The 26,146-nt window shown below is 40.0% G+C and overlaps 1 protein-coding gene across 1 annotated transcript in view; it reads left to right on the top strand.

Annotated features, from left to right (window-relative positions):
* Positions 1–15,545, top strand: part of trip4 (thyroid hormone receptor interactor 4) — a 102,382-nt gene extending 86,837 nt beyond the window's left edge. The window contains exon 13 of the mRNA XM_042486641.1: positions 15,169–15,545. Coding sequence (XP_042342575.1) covers positions 15,169–15,233 — 65 coding nt within the window. The 3' untranslated portion in view covers positions 15,234–15,545. The remainder of the gene's footprint in view (positions 1–15,168) is intronic.
* The last annotated feature ends 10,601 nt before the right edge of the window (positions 15,546–26,146 follow it).

Below are 26,146 nucleotides of genomic sequence, written 5' to 3'. Positions count from 1 at the left end.
TGTTACAGCTACATTTAGGGTTTTGCTTTTTAAAGTCTCAATTAAAAACATAAAAATTCACACTTCAGCTCTTAGCTTTGGAACATTATCTGGGCAGTACATGTGTGGCAAATTTCGGACAGATTTCACTTGTTCAAATTGGTTCAAGACTGGCTTTTCGAGAGTGTAGTACGTCCTCTGACATCCTCTGTGTGGTCTAATGAAGTCTGAGCCCTCATGGATAATACATGACGGAGTATAGTGATATAGGGAAATGGAAATTCAAAACAGAGTTATCTTCTCTGAGTCCACTTTTGGAGTCATCTCTGAGTTTATTAATACGCAGATAGATTACCTCTATAGGCTAATGGTACTTTCTTGGCTAAACTTACTAACAGTTACAAGTTTAAAGCTATTCAAGTCTGATACAAAGAATGTACCCTAAATATGTGTATAAGTAAACATTTAAAACAAAACTATAGCTGTTTTGATACTTCAGAAATGTTGCTTTCTGCAGTCTATGTATCAGAAGGGTTTAAAATCCAAAGTGCCGTAAGCTTTGTCTGCATTACAATAACACTTCACCAACTGTGTCTATCTCTAGTCGAGCGTAAAGCCAGAATTGTGGCTGTCGTCGGATCCTGAATTAGAAATTGAATTTGTTTAAGCAACATCCCAGAGTCTTTATGTTCTGCGGGATCTGAGTCAGGACAAAGGAAAACATTAATGCTCAGACACAGTTCTGTGGGGAAATGCTAAATAGATCCATAACACACGGAGCGTTCCTGCCCGTGATCTTACAATATATTCGTGCTTTAAACAAGAAGTGACACAGAGCACAGAACTGATTTGATTTTCTTCTGTAGCGCTCGTGTTGTCTCCAGCTGACTTCTCTGTTTTCACCGTGAGGTTGTGAATGAAAATTAGAACCCGGTGGCCATGACAATACAGTCTACTTGAAAGGAACAAATGATAAAAACATGTGCTTTATTTCACACCACATACTGCCTCGATACATCTCACTCCAAAAAGCAGAACAAGGTGATGAAAAACGAGAATTTAATTCTCTATTGTTGTTAAATCCAGAGCTGTATTTGCAAAATATCCCTAGATAATTAGAGGAAATCTGTTACAATATGTGAAGTATTTCCAGTGATACTTTATCAACACTGCTGAGCTCCAGTCCTGTTAATAACACACTGTTCTGCAGCGCCCACCAGGTTGTTGTGAGAGCATCCGAGAGAGGTGATTGATAAACTGTGGGGCTCTGCTCTTATTTCCAAGAACCACTCGTGTCTGCAGGGAAACCTGCTCTCCTCTTTCGAGACCATCAGCTGAGGCAGCTCCCAGTAACTGATGGACCCTCCAGCTCAGTCATTACGGGTTTCCCAGTAATTGTACTCGAGACGCCAGAGCCAGTGTTTCCTTTAAACTGGTGATGTTTAACTAACCTTCCTCTTCAGAAGAAAGGGTCAGGCATCAATAGTGCTATGACAGAGTAGGACATGTAACACATGGCTTCCAGAAGGAGCACCCATCTGCTCGGTTATTTGCATTAATCAAGAACGGATATGTGAGCAAAAAATCTCTGAATCAACTCTTCTGTTACATTATTTGTTCAGAACTGTTTGTTTGGTGCGTCTGTTACTTCCCACCAAAAGTGGCTTCAATAAAAAATATCATGTTCTTCAGTAATCTGCTGTGATTATAAATTTAATTTGATTTCACTTCATCAGAAAAAAAAATCTAAAATCTGTCTCTGTCATAAATACAAAACATTTAACCAAATTATAAAACCATGCTATAAACACTACAAATCATATTAGACATTGTAAAAAATTAATGTTGAAATTAGGTTCGGCAAGATTTCCTGCAGTCATGTTTACTTGTTACCATTTTGTCCAGTAAATGAACTAAAGTCAGTGCTCCTTATTAGCGCGTAAAGCTGAAGCTGACTTTAACTTGAGTTTATTTAAAATTCAACATTAACCACTGACGCACCTTTACACTTTGCAGGTTAAAATATAAGCACATGTTAATTCAGTTTGAGTTAACGGTGGCCACTCCGGCTCCCAAGTGGCAATAACGGGATCATGGTAAATGCTAAAAAAACTTGTTTTTCTTCTGTTTGACTGAGGCTCAAACATGTATGGCTGAATCTTTCTGATGTTTCCTCTAATGCAAATACTAGCCATCTTAATGTGCACTGCTCTTTCATCGGTCATCTTAGCACTAGCTTCCCACAGCCATACTTAGTTTAGCGCTGTGAAAGTGAGCAGCAGTAGTAGGCAGATCAGAGCGGAGGCCAGAGAATTACTCAATGAGAGAGAAAGACTACATCTACTTCCACTTTTAACTATAATGTTGGAAAACCATGTTAAACAAAGTATTTTCAAGTTTTGTACTTTAAAATGTATCTTCAGAGGGGACTTTAATTTAGCCCATAAGAAAAAAGTTTAACAAGGGCATAAAGTGAACAAACTGACAGCCATTATGTTCTTGTCAGTTTACTAACATTAGTCAACAAAGTGACTGGTCAAAGTGACCAAGTGCTTGAGAGTTCAGCTTTTTATAAGCAATAGAATAAAAGTGCCATTTAATCTTTCAAAAGTTAGTCTTGCAAAAAACCCAAATTCAGACTGTGAGCAACTCTGTTTATTAAAAGAGGCCTTATTTTGTATAATGAGTATTCATTTCTTAAAAGGACAGACCTGGGCTCTGAGCTGTTTTTGGAATATTTATTTCCAGCGGACTGAATAGATGCAAAAACTTTCAGTCTAACCTTGCCAGGATCTGATTGGCTGCTGACAGTCAATGGCTCCAAATGGATTTAGTCGTGTCCAACAATATTTGGCTGACAGACAAACTGCTCACACATCAGCTGAGCCGTCCTTGTTGTTCAGCTGTACAGGATATTAAGAGACTTTTGGGAAGTTGTTTATCATGTTTGTGGTGTGAGTGTCGGGTAGGAGGGGAAGGAAATAGCTAGAGCCAAGTTACCACAGATGGGAGCCATGACATCAGGTCTGAGCATTGAGTTTGTGTTGTTGCGTGTAAAAAAACATAAAGTGACTATGATTTGAGAAAAATGTTTAAACCAGGAAGTCAACAGAGGGCTAAGTAATGATCATCGACCAAGTCCTCAAACGTTTTGGAACCACAGTCCCGTTAAATGTAGGCTGATGCATTTATTTTTACACCCAGCATCGCCTGCAGCATGCAATCAATACGTATAGTGTGTGACACCATTGTCTAACTCCCAGCTCAAGCTCACACAATTGGATTGATTACCGCCAACAGGCTTCTTTCCCACGAAATAATCACAATCTGTGTGTTGTTCAGCTCCATTGTGTAGGAACTCATCCATTATATACAAAACATGTAAACATTTTGCAGGCTCCACTTCTCCCTCTGCCTCAATTTGCATTTTAGTTTGGCTCATATTTACTGAGGCATTTGGGAGTCGACCAGAACAACTAAAACATTGATACTCAACTTAAGAACTGGGGGGCAAATCTGCCCCCCAAACCACTTTCTAATTCACAATAAAAAATAAAGTGATCCACACTGGGATTTTTCCTCTACTTTTAGCATACATAGCTTGCCAGAGTGCATAAAACAGCATCAAAATAGATTGTTTATCCTAATGTTCTAAAATCCTAGAAACATCCCAAAATCGTAGAAATGTCCTGAAATCCTAGAAAAGACCTAAAATCCTAGAAACATTCTGAAATCCTAGAAATGTCTTGAAATCTGAGAAACATGCTAAAATCCTGAGAAACATGCTAAAATCCTACAAAGGTCCTGAAATCCTAGAAAAGTCCTGAAATCCTAAAAAAATGTCCTAAAAATGTGCTAAAATCCAAGAAATGTGTTAAATTCCCAGAAATGTCCTGAAATCCTAAAAACATGTGTGGGGCTGCTGTGACTGGCCCCTGGCCTCCTGTCATTTTTTTCAAAAAATGCTCCTAAGCAAAGCAAGTTGAGTATCCCCGTACTAAAGTCTTATGTTAACTGTCAATAAGCAGTTGAAGTTTATACCTCCAACTGGAAGCCCTTAAACACTGAACTTGTAAAGGATCGGTCCAGATTTTGCCTGCTTGTCAGGGTGTTTGAACTGCTAACCCTCCAGATATAAGTTTCACTCCGTCTCCTCTTGGGCCAACATATATACGTCAAACACAAAGTGCTGTTCCCACAGTCTGAAGGCTGAAAATCCTGCTTTGGTCAGCTGGAGGTCTTCATCACTCAATTTTGAAACTTTCAGAAACTGACAATCTGACAGTCACGCTCGCTTTCTGCAGCAGCAAGCCAAGTGCATGTTGGAAGAGAAAATGGGCAGAGCTCCAACGCTTTGCACATTTATTTTTTTCCCTCCAAATTCCTCACATTGCTACTTGTGCCTCTGTGCTGTGATGGTGCCTTCAGAGAAGAGGCAGGAAACGTGAGACTGATATGAGAATCAAAAGCCAGGAAAGATGCAGCAATTTGTTGACTTTACTCACTTTCACCTCCACCCAATGTTTTTGAACCAGGGTCGTTCAGCTGGTAGTAAACACACACCAGGGAATACAGAAACCTTAACACTTTTGGTACCAGCAAGATATATATATCCTGTTTATTGAAATCTTGCACCAACAATTTCCCCTACAAAAAAATTAAGCTTTTCAACCCAACTACAAATGTAGCAGCTCTAGACAAAAAAAATGTATTGTGCAACTTCTGTTCCCTGACATGTGATCTGATTAGAGTATACAGTTTACTGCCACCACAGTTTAATGAACGTTTGCTTTACTGTAGTAAAATCCTGGATATGCTAATAATCCAGTTTAACTCTGGAGCCCTTTTACACAGAGATCCTGCTCTAGGGCCACAACAAGGACCTTTCATTACACCGGCTTTGCTTTCTTACACACAATACTGCCAGCTCAGTTTGTGATTTTAGATAGCATGCCGGTGTTATGCCTTTGTTATTGTTCATGAAGCACTGCAGAAGCATATAATACATGTCACACTAGAGGCAGATGCTCGTGTGTTGAACGTTACGCCCGTCATGCCTCCTTTGATCATGGGACGCTGTAATGCAGTGTGTAATCACACACAGTAGCTGAATGATGCGGCCATCATTTGGCGTCATGTGCAGGGGTGGTATAAAGATGGGACTTGGTTGCGGCCATAATGTGCGATCTCTCTGTAAAAGCTGCTCTTGTCTCCCTTATTTGCACACATTTACGGTTGCTGCTTCTTCTTTGAGCTAGCTGCTAACTTCTGCTAGCTGCTTTTTAAACCTCCTAGCGTTGGGTGACATCCCATCTGGGAGTCGATCTTGATCGATGTATTGATTCGGTGAACACTCTAATATCATTGCTGCAGAGTGAAAACATTGATTACTGTCATCATCGCCTTATTTTTAAATTCCCACGGCATATCTTTCTCACCATTTCTGTCCGAGCTCACCATCTTCCTAAACATTCAAACAGTGCTAGTGGCCTATTACCGGGCGGATAAAGGTTGGCATCCCTGAATTGACTCGAAATCATATCGTAGTAGACTTTGTGACATCAAAAAATGTCATATCGTTGTCCAAAGAACCGATAAATTATCTGATTATTATTATCTATATGAAACTTATGGTTTATACCCCATATTCCCATCCTGCCAGCTGTGACATCTAGTTGATATTACCACCGCCACTGCCAGCTTAAAGACGAGATAACTCTGTCATCTCACTCCCCGATCGTATGCCTTTTATACAGATTGGCGAGGTGGAAAAATAGCACGACATTCCTGTGTTGCAGTTTGAAAGGTGCTTTAGATTGCTATGAAGGCATTAGCAATGAACTGGTAACAGTCCCTTCATTTAGCATTTATGAGCCAGATACACACATTTAATTGACAGTGGCACACTTTAATATAGACGTAAGCAGATGTAAGGACATTTTTAAGTGTTTAGTCATGTACAATATTAGTCAGCAATGATTACTTCTCCCATGAAGTCATGTTTATATTATTACAACTGTGTTCAGCTGTCTGTTTACACACCAGCCTCCACTTATGGGTGTGCACAGTAGGCGCTATAGTTGTTGACAAATACATGAATAAACACTTAGTGATTACAGCTAGATGATAATGTTTATACTGCTTATGAATACTAAATAGAGGTCTTAAAGTGTTGCCAATAAACTTAACAGTCAACTGTAGGTTTTTAAGTGGAAAGAAAGCTGTTAAATCAGTTAACCCTCATGGTGAGGTGTGGGCGGATTATTGTGGAGCACTGAGCGAGTATTGCACATAAAATACATTTCACACATTGTAAGCAGTATTTTTTTCTAAATAATGTTAAAAATAATCCTATCAATCCAAGACTGCATATAATATCAAAGTACCATAAAAAATCAAAAAAAGGAAAACCAGTGAAGAGTAAGCAGGTGAGTTCTGCTTTGCACAGGAGCACTTTGGGAGCAGTGATAAAAACCAGCCTTCACCATGTCCTCGCTGCTCCACATCCACCCACCAACCAGCTCCACCTTTGCTGTCCTCGACTTGTCAGACACTGGTTCTCTAGCGAGTTGTGACGAACTGTCATGTGCGTGACTAAACCGGCTCAACGCTGTGCTGTTGGTTGGAGAAATCACTCAGCCATTACAGCCCTTCAGTGTCTGTGAAAACAGCTTCAGGCGGGGAGGTTTGGACCATGAGATGGAGAGAGACTGTTTTCTCTGCAGTGGGGAGCATGGTTCATGCGTCTCCCTAACCCCTTGCAAACAGCATGCCAACGCAAGTCTCAAACAGCACCTTCTCTATCCACTTGTAAATTCACCAGCTCGGCAGCACAGGAAGGGAATGTAAATTAGGTGTGACTAACAGCAAGATGGGAATTCAGGCAGTTTTTCCCCTCCTCTCTCGCTGTTCTCCCCTGGCTACTGAGAGTTTTGTACACATCCACTTTCCTGCAGTGCTCCAGGCTGTCGGCTGGGTTTCACGTACAGAATGACTTCAGCTGGAGGTGTACTAAGCTGAGGCCAGATAAGAAAAAGGAGATAGAAGGGCAGTGTTGCTCAGCTGAAGTCAGACTGAAGCCTTTTTAAAAAACCTATTAGATTTATCATGAACAGTGAGCCCTTTCACTTGATCTTCAAAACTGCTGGACCAGTCGTGCTTTTCTGAAATATGGGAAATACAACTGCCACGTGTGATTTCATTTTATCTGTATTGGTGGCTGCAAGTATTGTTAACACAGGTGCACTAAATTCTTTTTACGTGTTTAAGGATCAGACTGAAGATATTTCTGTTATTGCAAACAAATCCCATGAAAAGAGCAGAATGAACAGTAAGTTGATCCCACCAACAGCAGGTGCAGCCTGTGAAGCCTGATACAGATTAGTCCTCTGTGCCATTGAGCTCCATTATTGTCCAAAAGTATTAAAAACACATCAGTGAGCCACACATTGCATTTATTTCAATGAGCATAGACACTGTAGTTCAAGTCCAATATACACCAACTCTGTGCTATAAATATTAAATATTGAACCCAATGTAAATTAATCCACAGCAGCAGCTATCCCCAATTATTGACTTTGCTGACAAATATTAACTATTCAACTATTAGTTGGGTTGCCATGAAATGTTGTACAGACATTTGTGGTGCCCAGAGCAGGATCACTAATGACTTGGGTGATTTCCTGACTTTTGCTTTTAGTGCCACCAGCAAGCTTTTATGTATCCATTAAAATATCTTGACATCCATCAGCTTTACAACGCTTTGTGTTTTCTTACCAAAGGGGCAATTGTCCACTTGCTAACAAGCAATGGTATTAGTACAGTAGCATTAACATTAAACCTAAACAAACCCAAACATCAGTATTGACATTATGAGCAAGTTAGCTAGTGTAATGATTTAGGGTCAAGCTCTACACAAACTCACAGATGTAAACTTTTAACATTGTTTAAAAATTAAACTACACAGTTGCGACCAGTTTTTAACGATGTGTTTGATTTAAAGGATTGGTTCTCTCAATAGACAGTGTAGGGAAGTCACAAAGTGCTGAGAGATACAGAAATATTACAGATTAATATTACAGATTTACACAAAACGTGAGTGATAATTTTGAAATGTCATTAATGTCACAATTGCAAGTTGTCGGAAAACACTCCAAGAAGCATGGTGACGGATGTTCAGAACATTAGCAGCTTTATTTCTATTGCGGCCAGCACACTAGCCGTCATTATTTCCAATCAAAGGTGACGTAGGCGTGTTATGCGAGCGATAATGGAGTGGAAAGTCCCTGATATGTAGGAGCGGCCACGTATAAGGGGTTTCTGGGAGGTGATTGTCCACAACTTTCAAAGAGGAATTCGAAGAGTTATGTGATGCAGTAACAGCTCTTGTAGAGCCTGCTGCATCATGCCTGAGGGAGCCAGTTCCTACCGACAAACACATAGCCAGAGTATCATGTGACCTCGAAAAGCAAAAAACAGTGTTTCCAGCAGTTTTGCAAAATATGGCCTTTTTGAATCACCTGAAATACCACCTCATTTGAATGTAAAAACTTTTTTTCGATAAATGAGTTTGTTTGTTTTTTTTCGAAACCGACGCATTTCCATCAGGCTTACTTTATATTTTTATAATTTGTGCAATTTGAGGGTTAATTGAAACCCGCCTATTATCAATTTTTGGTTGATTTGTAAGATTTGTTGACAGAAATTGTTGACAGAAATAAGCAGATATATCTACCAGACCACTAATATAACTTCATATTATATAAACTGCAGCTGTGTAAAATGCACTCATGGAATTCAGTATACGCTTCCCCTCTGTTCCTCGACACCATGTTTGAATTCAAACCATGAAATCCTGCCATTTAGTCTGAGATTGTTAAAGCTTTTTCACTCTAAAGTTCTTTTTCACTCGGCAGGCAGTGTTCTTGTGATAGACTCTGAATTGGTTATTGTGGGAGCCCAGTGGGAATCAATGTAGCAGATACTGTAGAAGGTGTTACATTCAATCCCAGAGCTGCAGCTGCTCCACTTTTAACTTCGCCCCTTTTTCTGTGTCATCATTTGTAGGCATGAAGTAATTTTCCTCGTGTCAAAGTGTGCCATCAGAGGCTGCATCAACATGTGGTTAAAGTGTATATGCATAGCTGTTCTGGGTTTATTATCCAGGTGCATTGGGACCGGTGTGCAATAAAAAGATAGAATTCAAAATTAAGCCTTTTTTTTTATTCTTCAGTGCGTAGGCAGTTCCTCTCGTAGAAAGAGAAACAGCAAGCAGCCAATTATTCTTGTGATTATTACTGCAAGGAAGCTGATGGGCCTGTGTGTTATTGATGTCAGGGAGGATGTCAATGGACCTCTATTTCAGTCTAATAAATACTCTTTGCACTACTGCCCCTGGCTTTTCAAGGGATTATATGAGAGCTCTTTCCATCAGCGATGAGCTGCATTCTCCCATTATGTGTAATGGGAATATGCAGTCATATTTGAGAATATGTAAGCCAAGTATCCAGTGTATGTATGAGCGTCTGTGTGGCGGAGTGTGTGTTCAGGAGTGTGTTTTACGGCCGCAATGATGGAGAGCCAGCCCTCTGCAGACAACCTGTGCTTATTTTATGGCCTCCTCCCCAGCTGCAGCATGTGGGCAATAAACCTTTCTCCAGCAATCTCCAAACAGTGCAGCAATCAATGGGAAATTATCTCAGCCAATCGATGGGCCAGCCTTTCTATTTCTCCCTCTCTCTACCTCTCCTGCTGTCCTATCTGTATCCTTTTCTCCCACCACCCCTCCCTCCCTCTCCTCATCCCTTCTGTCTCATTTTTGCTGTCTCTCTGTTTTTTCCACCCACTCCTTCACTCCACCCCCCCTCCCTCCACTTATACTTGCGTTCCCTCCAGCTCTCTCGGCTCCGCAGCACCTACTCTGAAATGCGACAGCTCAGCAGCTCCGGAGCCATTAACAAAAGTCGCCTTCACCCGAGGAATATGTACCGTTGCCGGATTGACTTTCCTGGCGAATATAATGAGTCTGACTCGTTCATACAACCAGAGAATTCTCCCTCTGACAGACGTGACAACAAGGCCCACATAATTTCACTCTTTGCTGTTGTTGTCCTTGTCTGTTCGAGGTCGGTTGCACCACACCTCGTTATTTCTCCATGTTTCACTTTAAGATGCATTTTAATGAATTGAGGAAATTTGCCTAAAGGACACTCCTCACATCGTTTCGCTGCACTGGAAAAAAATACTAAGTGGTTTCCAACATTCAGTCCATTTAACCGGCGGTAATACACTTAAGTTGCCATGGTGACAGAACTGACAAGACAATTAACTGTTACTTTGGCTTTATTCAGGCGCACACAAAACACCAAGAAAGCAGTCCAACTACAGTGATTAACCTTAACCCTTTTTTAAATAGACATCACATTAAACTCAATGGCCAAATATGTGATTACATATGCAAGGAATTATATTTTTTCATTTTTTTATCTCAGTGTGCAAACACAGAAATACACATAACAGCTACAAACAACAAAGTTAAACAAGGTAAAACAAACATTTCACTATTTATATCTGCACCGCTAATGTACAGATATGAATATTACGGCAGTCAAACAATTAATGTTTTTAATAAAGATTAATTGCAGAATTTCAATAGGTGATTGCGATTTATCGCTTTTTTAAATCATGTTTTAAATTCCCTTATTTTGCGATACAAATCAGTTTTAAAGTACATATTGACAAGGTATAGCAATTCTTATTACATTGTCTTGATTAGAAATCAAATGACAGCAATAAACTGCATGAGACTATCATAGAGTCATGGGTAGCAACCAAACACATTTTCATTCAAATATATTGAGGTCAGAGGTCAAAGGATCCCTGTGAAATGGCTGTGCAGTTTTTCCATCACCAAAATTTAGCTTAACTTTCGATCGTTATTTACCTCCTTTCCTGAGAAGCATGTTGCTACCACTGGATACCTCAGGTCTCCTAGTTTGATATGATACCATATCATCACTGGAGCTTTAACACTCAGCCCAGTACAGCCTCTTAAAGACGGAAATGATGGCCGGTGATATTTCGTATCATTATACTTTCCTGTATTAACCATGTGCTTCTCAGAGCCGTCCTCACCAAGAATGATAACTATAGCTACAGTCCAAATGAAAATATTTATATACAGTAACTAACAGATAGCGCTAGATAGATTTTTAAAGCAATATATTTATAGTTATTGTTATAGTTATCGTGCTTGGTGTGGATGGCCTTTCACACTACCCATACCTCAGATTAGATATTGCACATACGCATCTATATTCAACCCCACCAAGACTGATCCCTACTATATATATTTCTATAATCCATACTGTCAATATGAATTTTGGCATTACTTATTGTGTATATTACGGATTTGCATCTTATTGTTATCTTAGACTAGTTATATTTGCACTCTTCTCACTTTGTATTGCAACTGCCACACAGCGATTTCCCCAGAGATCTTATCTTATCTTGTGTGTGAAAGGGGTTGCTTATAGATAATGATCACCTGACTGCAGTTTCTCTCAGCTTTAAGGAGCTTTATAATGTTTTTCAGCTTGTTGTTTTTATGCTTTTGGCTTGTTGTTTTTGCTTTGGTTCTCCCTCTTCGCTCTTGTTGAGCAGTTTTAACCACACCAGTCAGCTGTTTCAGTGAAAAAGCTCGAAAAATTGTCCGTAAGCCACCTGCTGAGCGCTTAGGCCTAATGTCAAACAGACACAGTTAGCAACTATCTGGTGAACATAGTGGAGTGTTTAGCAGCTAAAGAGACAGATATTTCCCTCAGGAGCTGGAGACAAAAACAAGAGTAAATACTGAACTTACATCTGTCAGGTGGCAATGACTTAAAATAAATGCTGATGTTGCTCCGGGTCTGCTGAAAGTGTAAATAGGCAACTGTTAAACAACTTTATAAGGTGATAATATGCCAGTGTTGTGTGTTTACAGTTTGATGTGCTGCTCCCAGGTGGCTCAAAATTTAATGAATGGGTCCTTTCCTAATAGAGCACTAGAGATCATTTTTGCAGCTAATGTGTCAGGAAATACACATTTTCCTAATTTAAGTGTATATTGCATATCTTTTAAAACATTGAACATTTTTGTGTGGTATATAGACCAAATCACTGACACGTTGTGTTAACACTTGTGGGTATAAACTGGCAATTGTTTTGTATTGCGGAGATATGTGAAATCATCAAACTTGTTTATTTCTGTTGTCATTTTCATCTGTAACTGTAATGTTAAAGATATATAGTTGTAGTGGTACAACCTATCTGACGTCTCCACTGTGCTTTTTTTATGTGAAAGAAGGAAAGAGGGAGTCCAAAAAAATGCCATTTTGATGCAAAGAAGAAAAATGATGTTCTACTTCTTTATATTATACACACTATAAACAACATTTTAGGGCACTTTAATCGGAGTATGCATAGCTGCATGTAATGGAATCATTATCCTTGTAAACAGCTTAGTAGGAATATTGTCATTTTTGGAATAAGCACAAAAAATGACTATATTATGCATGTAAATATACACATTTTTGTTTACACTGGTCAATGAGCAACTAACATAGCATAACACACAGTATAACTGTTAAATGTGTATTTCGCGATTGCTTGCTTTGACTTATAATCAGTTTGTATTCATATATGCTCATACACAACATTACACATAATGTCATGACAGGTAAAAAAAAAACTGCCTCAGCCAATTTTCCACAATACTGACTCCAGCTCTCACTCTTACAACACCCAAAAAGAATCAGGAAAAATGCATATCTGTTTATTCATCATTAAAGCAATCCTGGATAACCGTTTGGCAGCAATCACTCAAAAAAAAATCCAGAGGTGTTTCCATGCTTAAGCAGCACTCGCTCCTGGCAGAACAGACAAACACTGACAGCCATTCAGACAGGCTTGGAAATGGTGAGCAAACAGCACTTCTCCTAAACACCTTGTTTATGCTGCTACTACCCACAGAGTTCAGCCATAACGTGACAACATGAAAAGAAAGCACAAGTGACAACCACCACCCCTGTCTGTCACACTTGTATCATTTTTTCCCCCTGCCTCAGCCATGGGGAAAAAACAGCCAGCTAATGCTGTGGTTTGACAAGCAGGAGGCTTGTGTTTGGCAGAGAGACACAGGGTTATTATTTGCCTTGCAGTTAAGGATGGGGTCAACGCGGGTTATCAAAACCCAGCTGAGGTTGTTCTGCACAGAAAAGGACAAAGCAGCTGAGCATGGTTTCTGAGAATGAGCTGTAATGGGGGGATTTGAAATCTGATTGATGCTGTGAATGCTGTATTGAGAGAGAAAGGTGTCAGTTACAGTTTATCAGGAGGTCAGCTCCGGTCAGTGGCTGCAGAGGTTTTGTTTACACATCATAGCTACAAGCATATATATAAATAGCAACTTGATAAAATCCCTCTTTGAGATTCTCAGCTGTTTTCGTCTTTGTAAACATTCTCCTCTGAGCTTCACATGAATCTGTTAGCGATAAATTAAAAGTGTGGAGTTTCTAAAAACAATGGAGGCTACTGTTTTATGGCAGTCTGCTAATCAGCAAGTCTGTGCAGGTGCTGTTTGCTGGCTCAGCTACAAAATCAAAACAAAGAGATTAATGAAAGAATCCTTGACTGCTCACATTCTTGGCAGGCCAAGAAACATGCACAGACATTAACATTCCTCGGATGCATCAGTGGAGTACACTGAGGAACGACTGTTTAGTGTAATGTTTATTAGTTACTACTGATAGCACTGTCCTTTGGTTTCGATTTTTCCATTTACACCTGGTACAAGTCATCTTTCTGCTAGAGGCTGTTGTTGCCGGTGGCTTTAAATCAAGTTGGTTGCTAAAGGTGTCCCACAAATGTCAATATTAGGCCCCCTGCTTTTTAATGTATGCATAATTAATATCTATTTTCCAACTAAACCTTGCAGTGTGCATTTTTATGCAGATGATGCCATCTTATATGTCATGTTCTGTACTGCAAATCAGGCTTCTTAGTAATTTGTAGCCTGTTCTATACTCAACATAAAGTATATGCTTTCAACACACTCAACAAGAGCACAGAGCTTTGATGTCCCGACTATGATACATACTCTTACTGGCAATTGAATAGATGCAGTACAGCATTGTAGAAATTTGGTGAGATTGCAGAATGCCCAACAAAAACAGAGGCTGAACATCTCTCTCAGAACCTTAAACTCAAATTAAATTTTTATACAGATACCCAAGCGTTTGTCTCCTTTAAAAAAAGAGCAGTTTACCATCCACTGTACTATCTACATGGGATTATGCTGATGTCCTCTATGCTGCTGCTACCTTTGACCAATGCTGTCTACCACAGTCACAACAGTCAAACAGTTTCTGCTCATTGGTATTTTTCAAATAACATTTGAGGCTCTTAATTACTGCATGTGTGAGTGTAATGACAGCTTTGCATGCCTGAATTATGCTGTTGTATTATTGTATGTATTTAATGCATACAACTTAATTACATCACACTGTGCATTTACTTTTAGCTCAGTACAAGTCTGCATTTTTAGCTGTGACCATCAGCCCTGTAGCTGGCTCAGCTGGTTGGCCGGTCCACATTTGGCCTTAACCCTTTGGCAGCGACAAAGGGTTAAGGGCTGAAATTTGGCATGGAGGTCGTGTGTGTTTGTGTTCATGCCAATGGCTAAAAGGGGGTTTTGTTATGGGAGAGGCCTATAACAAGAAGTCAGCTAACGTTCAAATGTATTCACAGATTTGCACAAGATTTTGTGATAACATTGGTCATAAGTTAAAGGACAGCCAATTTACTGTTCATGCCAGTTTTTAATTAACAGCAGATATCGTCATCATTTGTATGTCTTTGTTGCCATGGGATTACACTGAATGTAAATCTATATAAGAGATTTAAGACATCTTATTGTGCTGCCAACAAAGGCTGTGGTCTAATCGCTCTTTGCAGTGGAATTAAGGATCTCATTGGCCTTTTACCTCATCTCTCCTTTCTCTCTCTCTCTCTGCTGTCTATCCGAGGCCGCCTCTAATCAGCAGGCCTTGAGCGCTCTGAAAGGTCACTGTCCCTTTGATGCTGTTTTGATTCATCCCTTCCTCTTCTCTCCCCTCCCACCCTTCCCTTTCACCCCCCTTTCTCTCACAGGGAAGCTGGAGAGTCATTACCACCAGGGTGCCAAGAAGGGGCTGGTCCCATCAGCTGCAGAGTGACGTTAGGAGGAGACGATGAGGAGGAAAAACAGCCTGATCCCTCGGGAACATGGCAAATTATGTTTTCCAAAAAATGGCTTCATTCTGCACTGGGTTGTCCTGATATTCTGTCAACAGTTAACAGCGCTGACACATTATCAGCATCAGCTCATGTTTTTGATCGGTTGTATTTGCATTTTACATGAGGAATATTGCTTAAAAATATGCAGTACATACACACATAATCATTCTGACAAATTTCTACATTCTGCTTTATTTCTGATTTCTGATTTTTGATTGTTTGCAGAAATAAAAAAATATATATATCTTCAAGTTTCATTTATGGCTCTCTTTTTTTTTCCAAATTAAAATTTTACCTGTTAAAATGAAAAAAAATCTTTCATTTTAACTATGCATGGCATTTTTTTGAAAATGTGCAGTAATTTGCACACGAGATCAGCTAGAATCTACTAAATTTTGTTGCTTATCAGGTTTTATGAGACAACAGCGACAAAATTATTTCAGCCTCATTTTTAGTCAACAATCTAAAAACCTGAAGAGAAATGCCGTCCCTCTCTCCTCCTCATCAGACGCAGGCCTGTCTCACCCTTCTTGCACCTCAAGCCACATTTAGACCAACAATAGGGCTGCATTAAAAAACAAAGCCTTCTCATTCATTTCAATGAGACCATTTCATTGCCACAGCAGGAGGGGGTAGTGGGGGTGATGGTGGTGGGGATGACGCAGAGGACTCCAGAGCAAACAATGCAGGGTTGTCAAGCAAAAATGTTGATCCTGGCTCATCAGCGTAATCCAACGTCACCCAGCAACACACTGTTTAGACTAATCAAATACATGCATGTGCACATTCCATACCCTGAAGTGTATAAAGTCAAGCATTGTGCTAATTCTGTTGTTTACCTCACAAGCATTTAGTGGGAGGGGAGAATTATTGCTGGCACGATTTTAGAGTTGTAAATTCCTGCCTCAAAGGAGTGTAAACCACCGTCTAATAAGCTCTCAGACTTGTGGGGTTATTATTATTATTACTCAACCTGGACTTATTGGGTGGCATTTCACCTACGATCCTGTACCTGCAGCACTACGTGAATTAGGTGATGTAAACCCTTGGGTTCTTTTGACGCAGGGATATTTCCAGTCTAAACTGTCTTCTCTCCTTTTCATTTCAGGTGCATGTCATTTGAATCCAGCACCAGAATGGCGGACTCCGCCACTAACAGTGCAAACTATTTCATAGGGAGGTAACTAATGATTTCATGGAAATTGGTCTTTTTCAGTCACGTGTGTGGATTGTGTGTGTGTGTAGCTAGGGGGAGGGGCACAGTGAACAACACAAATAAGTCATCAAACTGGAGATGCAAAAGCAAGACGAGATAAAATCATACTGCTACAATCTCAGCGAGAATGCTAGGAACAGTTATTTGGCTAAACTTCTTTCTATTAATGTTGATCCGTGCAACCTGACAGCAAAAAGTTGTAGTGCTGTACAGATGTGTGTATATATATATATAAATATATATTAATACAGTATATCATACATTTTGTCTCTGTGTAGTGTGGAGGGGACTTAAACTACTGTTCATTCATTATGCAATCCTGTATTGTATAATTACAAAAATAAATCCTTAAAAATTGGTATTAATATTGTAAAAATCTTAAGGATTACAATTTTAAATGGATTTTGAGAAATTCACTTTACTTGTTGCTGTATTGTATGCTGTATTGGCAGAGTCTTCATTTCCACATAAATATTATTAGGGGCAACTTCCTTCCCTTTTAGCCATTAATCCCACTTTTATTAATCACAAAGATGCTTCGACATGATTGTACATCACAAGTGTTGTATTAACTTAAGTTGCCGTATTAAGATAAGAAATCCTGAAGGATTACTGCAGATTTTTCGCACTGTTGAATCCTTGAGTATAAAAAGTATTACAGCGCTCACTTTGTACTACTGTTGAAACCTGAACAATCAGGCTTTTACTGAGCAGCACTCAGGTCTTGAATGAGTTATTTACTCCCAAATAGTAGTTTGGTGTGACTCATAAGACTGCTTTCAAAAGGGTTATCAGATTCGTGGCGGGCGAGTTCATCATGCCAGCATCTTCACCTCCTTTAAAACAAACAAAGATGCCAGATCTTGAGTAACATGCCAATCTCTGCAGGAACATGCACAGACTACAACCTCTGAAATCATTTATTTAGATTTCTCAAAGGACTTCTGTGCTTATGTTTATGTACAGACAGTTTTCTGACATCTTTATTATGAAGTCTTTCCTGCGGCTCAAGTGCTGTGACAGGCTCTGATTGATATTCTGCCAGCGTAATGCAATTTTGTATTTCAACATTTTACCTGTGTTTGCGTTCCTGTATGTTTCTTTCCTTCCCAATGTGATGAGTGGCTCTTTGACTAAGCTGTTTCTTGCCTGAGGGCGTATTTCACCACGGCTGAAAAGCATAGCATGAATCACTAGCACACACACCCATCCCAAGTTGTTATGTTTTTGCCTGTGCCTGGCATTGTGATTCACCGTTGATTAGCTTAGATTTACTCTTGTTTGAGTTGCAGATTAGCTACAACTCTGCGCTCCACTCCATTCAGCATGAGAACGCATAATTGCAGCAGCCCTCCCAGTAATCTCCCACCCAGAGAACGTAAGAGGTCTCTTTTGTGGAGTTTCTCCACAGAAGGTGGGTTTCTCTTCAGAGAGGCTGCTTAAGAATTTACTAAATTCAGCCCCCAGTGAATCAACGATGACAGCTACTTGCCCTGTGGGTGGCCTTTTCTTCTGTCTTCCAGATCAGGGGCATTTCTCCAATGAGAACAGACATCCCAAGTTCACATAAACAAGGGCTCTGTGCCGTCATGCTCAACAATTAAGCACATGCAGTTTGTACTAAGCCTCTTTAGATAAACCGTAAGATCATGTGCTGTTGGTTTTTCATGCACAAAAGATGTGATGTACTTGTATAGAAGAAATGCTGTTGGTGATCTATTTAAATCTGAAAACAGGCGTGTTGTCTGAGCTGCGGCGGATGAAGTGTTGGGGTGCAAATCATTCTGTTTTTAAAGGAATACTTTTTGAGGAAATATGTTTATTTTCTTGCTGGCAAAGAAATGAGAAGACTGATAGACCAGTAAACTCTGCATTTTTCTGAAAGAACATTGTATAGACTTATATGGAAATAATCCCTCTCAATAATCACTTAAGACCTGCTGCAAGTGTGCGGTGTATTTATCTGCCGAGACTTCGTCTTCTGCCTATATTTCCTCATTTTGTTATTTTCTGTGTTGGGTGTGTGGCACAGTGTGCAGGTGAGGTTGCAACTTTATAAAAAGGTAGCAACCAGGTGTCAGACAGTAAGCAGCACAAATTCAGAAGGAAAATAGCAGACACAAGGCCCAAAAAAACCCAAACCCCTACAAATAAAGGGAGGTAAAACACAGACAAAGCTAATTTCAGAGTGAGTGAATTTGAGATTTGTTGTCACTTTATCTGGCGATACTGCTTACAAACTGTAATCGACAATTCCTACAAGTATACCTTTAAACATTAAGCTACATCCAGATGCTAGTTAGCTTAGCATAAAGACCAGAAATGAGAAAACAGCAAGCCTGCCTCCGTCAAAGGTGACAAAATCCATCTACCAGCACCTCTCAGGACCCGTACGCACAGAGGCAATGGTCGGTCGTCGGTCTTTGCCTGGCTAATGGCGAACGTGCCTTGTTTTTGCTAGTGTGTCCTGCACTGTTGGCACTAGTCAGCACTTGTCAAGCCCTGTCAGCTGTTTCAGCAGGTAAAACAGAGAAACAGAAATGAGAAAAGTGAACAAACAGCTATTAGCCATTAACTTATTGTTCGCTAGCACACTGTGAATATACTTTTTTATTTCAACATCAGGTTGTGCTGCTAAGGTGCTAACCAGCTAACTAGCATCTTGAATCTGTCCTGTCAGTCTTCTAGATTTTCTTTTTAGATGATGAATACAGACCACAGCCGCCTGCTGGTATGGATGGAGATTTTTTTCTCACACAGGTGCAGAATGTATGAACTAGTTCACCATTGGCAGTAGTTTTTGCAGTGTGTTAAAGTGTAGCTTTTTGGCAAAGACACAGGTGATGTGAGGCAACAGTCGGCCTTTGTAACCACTCGTTCTCTCACTTATTAAATCAGATAATTGTTCAATCTACACAAAAATTTAAGACTAAACTATAATTTGGCATTTTACAGGGGATTATGTACCAGACTATTACTTGTTCAGGCGCAGCAACTTTCTAGTGTCTCTGCAGATTAACCAGACATTGCTCAGAGCCAAGAAATAGTGCAGTATCTCGTGTAAAACCATAAATGTTGTTTTTCCACCTCAGTTTTAATGTGGATTAAACAAACAAGATTTTACGTTAATAGGTGCTAAGAGGTGGATTTTATTTCATTTTTCGACAGAGCCAGACTAACTGCACACTGCTGTTTCCAGTCTTTGCAGTAAACTAAGCTAACACTGTAGCTTCAACTGCAATGGACACATAAGTGATATTAATATTCTCATTGAACTCTTAACCAGAAAGCATATTTTTCAAAATTATGTACTCCTGCTTTAAATCACATTAACCTGCCATCAGTGGTGTTTCTATGCTCGATCAGTGGGCCCAAGGCTTCTTCAGCTACATCACAAACTCCCACCCTGCTGTTAATGACAACGATGGAGAGGGGAGAGAGACAAATCAGAGTGGATGAAGGAATGTATCAAGCAGGGCGTCATCTAATTTTGAGCACCAGTAAGGACTCCAGTGAAAATCCTGATCCCCATCCAACTCTTATCCAGTTAGCCAAGGTTTTAAATTAAATTAGACATAAAAAGGGTAATGTATTTATTCATTATTTGGGCTGAAAAAGATGCCCAGCTGAATCTCCTGATTGAAATTAAATGCAATTGACTCCAGTCCAGCTCGATGCCCTCCTAGCCATCAAGCCAAGTTTCCAGTTGTCGGAGCAGCAGGACCTTTGTGTGCTTGCTGAGAGACTGATTGGACTGAGGGCGCAGGGTCCCATCCCCCCATCCCCACAGGCCTGGAAGAGGAATTAGGCTTTGGAGCACTTTAGAAGAGGTGGCGGCAGGCTGGGGAACAATACAACCTGGGAACAGCTTGTGGCTCATCCATCTCATAATGTGTCACGGAGCGCTGCCTGTCGAGCCGCGTGGATGTACAAAGGAAATATTTAGAAAAGGATATTGTCAGGAGTGGCTCATTGAAGACAATTTGGCAGCCGAGTTTGATGCATTGAAATCATCACAACAGTCTCTCATCACCTCAACATCTCAGGACTTCACACATACAGTATGTCGCTGTTTACACCAAGCCAACAGAAGCTGATATCCGCATTATGTGGAACTGTGGAATAATTAAAGGAGTCGTTTTGGGGAATGGGTTGATGCAACAGACCTCCTGAAACAGTGAACAGACTGATTTACCTACTAATGGAATAATTTTGCATTTTAGAAAAAACGGTTATTCTCTTTTTTACTATGTGTTAGATAAAAAGATCGATACAGCTCTTTAATGGTAATAATCTCACAGTCGGCCGTCGGTGAGCATCTGTTGGCCTAGTTTTTGTTATACGTCCCGCACTGTTGGCACTAATTGCCCTCTGTTTTTTTTTCCTGTCAATAGAGGATCAGACACACCAAACTAATTTCAAAGATCTAGTGGCGACGAAGTATGACTGTTGCGTCACCTCACATCGTCTGTCTCAGCCAAATAGCTGCACTTAAGCACATCACAAAAACTCCAGCCAACTAGCATGTACGTTCTCCGGCTGGGTTAGACAAGTAACTCTCCATACCAGCAGGTGGCGGTAGTCTGTATTCGTCATTCAAAAAGCAAAACTGGAAGACCGACAAGACGGATTGAAGATGCTCGTTAACCAGTTAGCACGTTAACAACACAAGCCAATGTTGAACGAACAAATTATATTTACTGTGCGCAAGAAACAAAAACAGTCATAAATTGTTTCTGCAAAAGAACTCAATGGCTAAAAACATAATCTTACCTAATGCAAAAGTTTGTTTTGATCTCACTTCCTCTTAGATTAAGCTGTTTGTTTACATTCTTCACTTCTGTTTTTCTTCTTTTGACCTGAACTGCCAATCAGAGTGATTTCATTTGCTGATGTGCCCTGCCATTTCCGATACGGATTCATCATGCCGAATCAACCAAAAAAAATACGACAAGAGCTGACTAGTGCTTACAATGTTGAATACATAGCAAAAACTAGGACGTCAGATGCTCACCGGTGGCCTCGAATAGACCATTGACCAACTGTGTGTCAGGGCCATAAGGGCTGCCGGCTTTTGCAGTGTGCCCTCGTTTGCCCAATTCAGCATGTTGACGGCGAAGCCCTGCTGAGAAGTGAAATTACTCCAATTGGTGGTTCAGCTCAGTGCAAAAGAAGAGAAACGAAAGCAAACAATAAGCTTAAGTCAAGAGGACATGAGATCGAAACAGATGGGTTATATAAGATACCATTTTTTTTTTAGCCATTGAGCTCTTTAGCAGAAACTTTTCCTGATGTTTGTGTAATTGTTTGCTAGCGCCCGGTATATATGATTTGTTCTTTCAACATTGGATTGTATTGTTGATGTGTTTACTAGCTAACTCAAATATTGACTCTGTTCTGACAATCTTCCGGTTTCCCTTTTTGAATGACGAATACAGATTACGTCTCCTCCTGATATGGAGAGTTATTTCCTCTCATGCTGATGCAGAACATACCTGCTAGTTGGCCATTGGCTGTAGTCTTCGCTGTGTGTTCAGGTGCAAGACGCAGGTGATGTGAGGGATCACAGCAGTCAGCCTTTGTTGCTGATAGTTGTTGGTTTGGTGCGTCTGGGCCTTTTAATTAGAAAATTGTTGTCACCATATCTGTAGAGAGTTGTATCGATCTCCTCATCTAACTGTTGGCAAAAAGCGAATAAGCGGATCTCCCAAACTATATCTTTAGTAGGTCAAACAGTCTGTTAACAGTCTGTTGCATAAAACACATTCATACCTACAACTGCCTAATAGGATGCATTTATGGAGGAGCTAGTCTTTATAGAGTATTTCAGTGGAGCACAATGCCTTTGTGCTGTCTCCAGAGTGTCATGGCTCGTCGCCTTCGGTTAGTCCAGAGGAACGAGGTGGGCCCCTTCTGAGAAGAGGAAGCACATGAACTTTTGAAAGCCCTCATCCCCCAAGGCAAATGAGTAAAAGAGAGAGAGAGATCTGAGATGTGAGAGTCTGAATGTGTCCTCTCTTCATGAAGAGCTAAATGACCTGTTTGCCCTTGAGGGGCGGGCAACAGTAAATGTTAACGTCTGTTCTATAAATGACTTTTTCTGCAAATAACTTTGCTAAAAAGGAAATCTGTGTTGTGCAAATATCAGTAAATCTGCACAAGACCAAGTCGACTTTACAAAAGGCTCCTGGCTCGGCAAGAAAATGATTCCTCGAGTCCTCCAAAGGAGAGCAGATGCATGAATCCAATTAAAAATGGATTTCCCATCACAAATGGCTTTCAGTCGCTGCCATTTTCAAAAGATCCTCTGATAAGTGATCAATTAAGTCTGTGACCTTTCGACCTTGCTGAATGAGATGGTACCTGTAGCAACACAAATGTAGTCGGGGATGTTTTAAATTATGGCCACATCAATTTCCCAAAGAGAAGAAGCACACAGTGAAATAACTACAGAGACTCCTGTGTGTTCATATCAGGGTATAATGTCTCACAACGGGGCGTCTTCACAGCTTCCCGGAGCTTTCCAACACACGACGCCTCACAGACGACAGTTCAGATAATCGTCTATCTTCAAGACCTCTTCAGTCACGAGGGCTAAATCTCTGAACATAGTGATTTGTCAAGCTTTAGTCTCCTGAATATGTAAAACAGTCGCTTCCAGGCTTCTGTTTTCTTAGGAGCAGGCACTGTAACCGATACATAACGTGATTACTCTGGATTAACTATTAGCATAGCGCTATATGATAGACAGTAAATACAAACCTGGTTTTGCCACGGGCTTACAGAATGCCTTCATACTCTCGTGACTGTTCGAATGTAATGATATTAACGGATATAGATGTTGGACAAAACTGAAATTTAGAAGGACAATGAAAGAAAATAGTAAGAAAAAACACCCCAACATCTGGGGTGCGTTCATGCTTTATCTAGGGAGGACAGACTAAGGCCACACGATGATGCATTGGGGCATATGCTATAAATTAACCCCTGCAGCTTCCAAATCTGGTTCACAATTTTATTTTTATTTTTATATGAATATAAGGTGTACATGAACTGACATCTTTCACTATAACATGATCTTCAAACATTTTTTTATTTCATTTTTTAGATTGTATTTATTTATTTATTATTTTATTATTTTAAAATTCTATAATTTTAAATCAGTTCATTTTTAAAATGTATTTATTTACTCTTGGGATGTCATTGTACTTAGATTTTGTTCGTGTGTATGTGTGTATATATTCATGTATACATATATATACTGCTATACTGGTATGTGTGTATGTCAATGTCTTTTATTGAGGAAAAAAAAAGAAAAAACAATTTACAATCTCCACACTATACAATAAAGCTCTCTATCTTGATCTGTTACATTTAACGATATGTTTTCCAAATGCCTCATAACTATGGTATGTTTTTTATTTGACTAATTAGATCAAAACCTAAGTATATCCCAAATAACATGGAGTAAAATAATCTTTTTGCCAAGAAGGGACATGGATCACGTGTAAAAAAAGGCACTTTTTAATAATCTCTGAATCATCATTTTTATCTGCTCCCTTTCATTTTCCCTTTTTATGAGATATTTAATACACCGAGTCATCGAGGAACCAGATCTGCCTCACGACTTGGCTTTAAAATCATCTCCTCAGCATAATGTATCCAGTATTACTTTATTGACTTTACTCTTCATTGTTGATTAATTCCTGGCTCTTGGCCGATCTCATGTTCAGGAAAAATGATTTCTCCTGAGCTTCATGCACGTTGTTGTCTGCATGACTCCCATCCATTAAGCACTAATGGTGGACGACCTTCGCTGGTGTTTGCATGGCTATTATCAGACGATCAAACCACAGGGGGAAGACACAAACATACGACTTCTCTCCCTCTCCTTCTGAATATCCGATAACGAGACCATGGCTGTCACTCCATTGTTCACTCATTCACTCCCTTTATAATAGACACTCAATAGTTTACCCAATATGTATGCACACCATGGATTACTGTTTTCTTCCCATTGTGGAATTTTATGCACTCAACATTTTGTAGGGTAAATAAAGTGCACTATTTAGTCAGAAATTGGATATTTCAGACACGGATTAAAGCCATATTGGCAGGGGACTACCTTGGGCCCTCTAGTCATCTGCAATGATTGTGGAGGTCGTCTGTGATGTTTAGTCAAACTGTGAGTATGAATGTTATGTTATGTGTATTCATGTAATCTTGTTAAAGAAATATTGTAAATGAAAATAATGGAGATCCCGGGAAGAGTAGCTACTGTTTAATACAGAAGCTAATGGGGACCTTAAAAGACAAACAAAATCCATGTCTGTAATTCCAAATTACCTACAGCATATCAACAAACACAGAAGTCGCGATCATTTTAGTCATGTGCAAACTGGTGTCTTTGTGATTTGAGGTTGGATTTAGGTGTCTTTTATTCCTTTGATTTCTAAATCTCCTTAAGTCTTCTGGTAATACTGGGCCCATGCTAATAGGGCTTAAGAGTCTACAGCCAGACTCTATGATGCTAAACTTTGAGCTAAATGCAAATATCAGCATACTAACATGCTTATGATAACAATGCTAACAAGCTGATGATGTTAACCTGGTACAATGTTAAACATGTTCACTATCTTAACTTTGCACTTTAGCATGCTAACATTTTCCAGTTAGCACTAATCACAAAGACCAGCTGAGGCTGATGGGAATGTCATTAGTTGTGCTGGTATTTTATCATGAACTGGAACATGCAACTTTCAGGTCCAGAGGCATATGTGGCTTTGACAAAAAATTATAGCTATAGGGATGATTAACACTAATTCTTGAATTCTCCAGTTGTAAAAATGTGTAGCTAAAACACCCAATTTTGTAACATTTTGTCAACTAAAATTTGTGTCATGCATCTATGAAGAAGTCACGTAACATCACCCTGTGGAAATGCAGTCATCTCACAATTGCATTTTATTGACATTTTGAAAATATTTTTTACGTTTTGTGCAGATCTGTAATGGAAACCCACCTATTGCATCAGTAATTATGTTATCACTTTATTGTACTGTATCTATGCTAATACCATTCATAAATGCGCTACAGTGCTGCCAGCTGACACAGATCTGTAATTTAAACATGTGCTAAGGAGCGAGTCTCTTTCAGGAGGGTTTCTAGGCTTTACAGTTTCTTTTATAGAGTAATGGAAAGATGATCACACAAATCAAGCCAGCCCCTCTGTGATTCCACATGGCTGGCTGATTAGCCCTTTTCTCACTGATGGAAAACACATGGCGTCCACACAGCTTTTTAGTTCAGCAGCAGCGAGAGTACTTTTTGGAGCCTGAGCCTTGAAGGGCAGTCATCGTCAGAAATTTGTCCCCCTGCGGTCCCCACTTGCCGCTGACTGTTATTTAGCTTTCCAATGGAGGCTGGCGGTTCCCCTGGGAAGGCATGAGTGTGCCTGCCAGCAGGAATGCATCGGAGGCAGTGGAGGAAGATGGAGGATGGATGGAGGATGGTGTAGCTGCTGCTTTTCCCCCCTCTGTGTGAAAATGAGTCCATTAATTCAGCCCCCACCCACCCCCCAAAAACCCTCCCTGTGCCTGTTGTCTCTGTTTGTTAGTGAGATGATTCCTTCTGTCA

Source organism: Plectropomus leopardus, chromosome 1 (genome assembly GCF_008729295.1).
Source record: "Plectropomus leopardus isolate mb chromosome 1, YSFRI_Pleo_2.0, whole genome shotgun sequence".
Taxonomy (NCBI): domain Eukaryota; kingdom Metazoa; phylum Chordata; class Actinopteri; order Perciformes; family Serranidae; genus Plectropomus; species Plectropomus leopardus.
The sequence above is the reverse complement of the archived record's forward strand: the minus strand, read 5'-3'. Positions and strand labels throughout refer to the sequence as shown.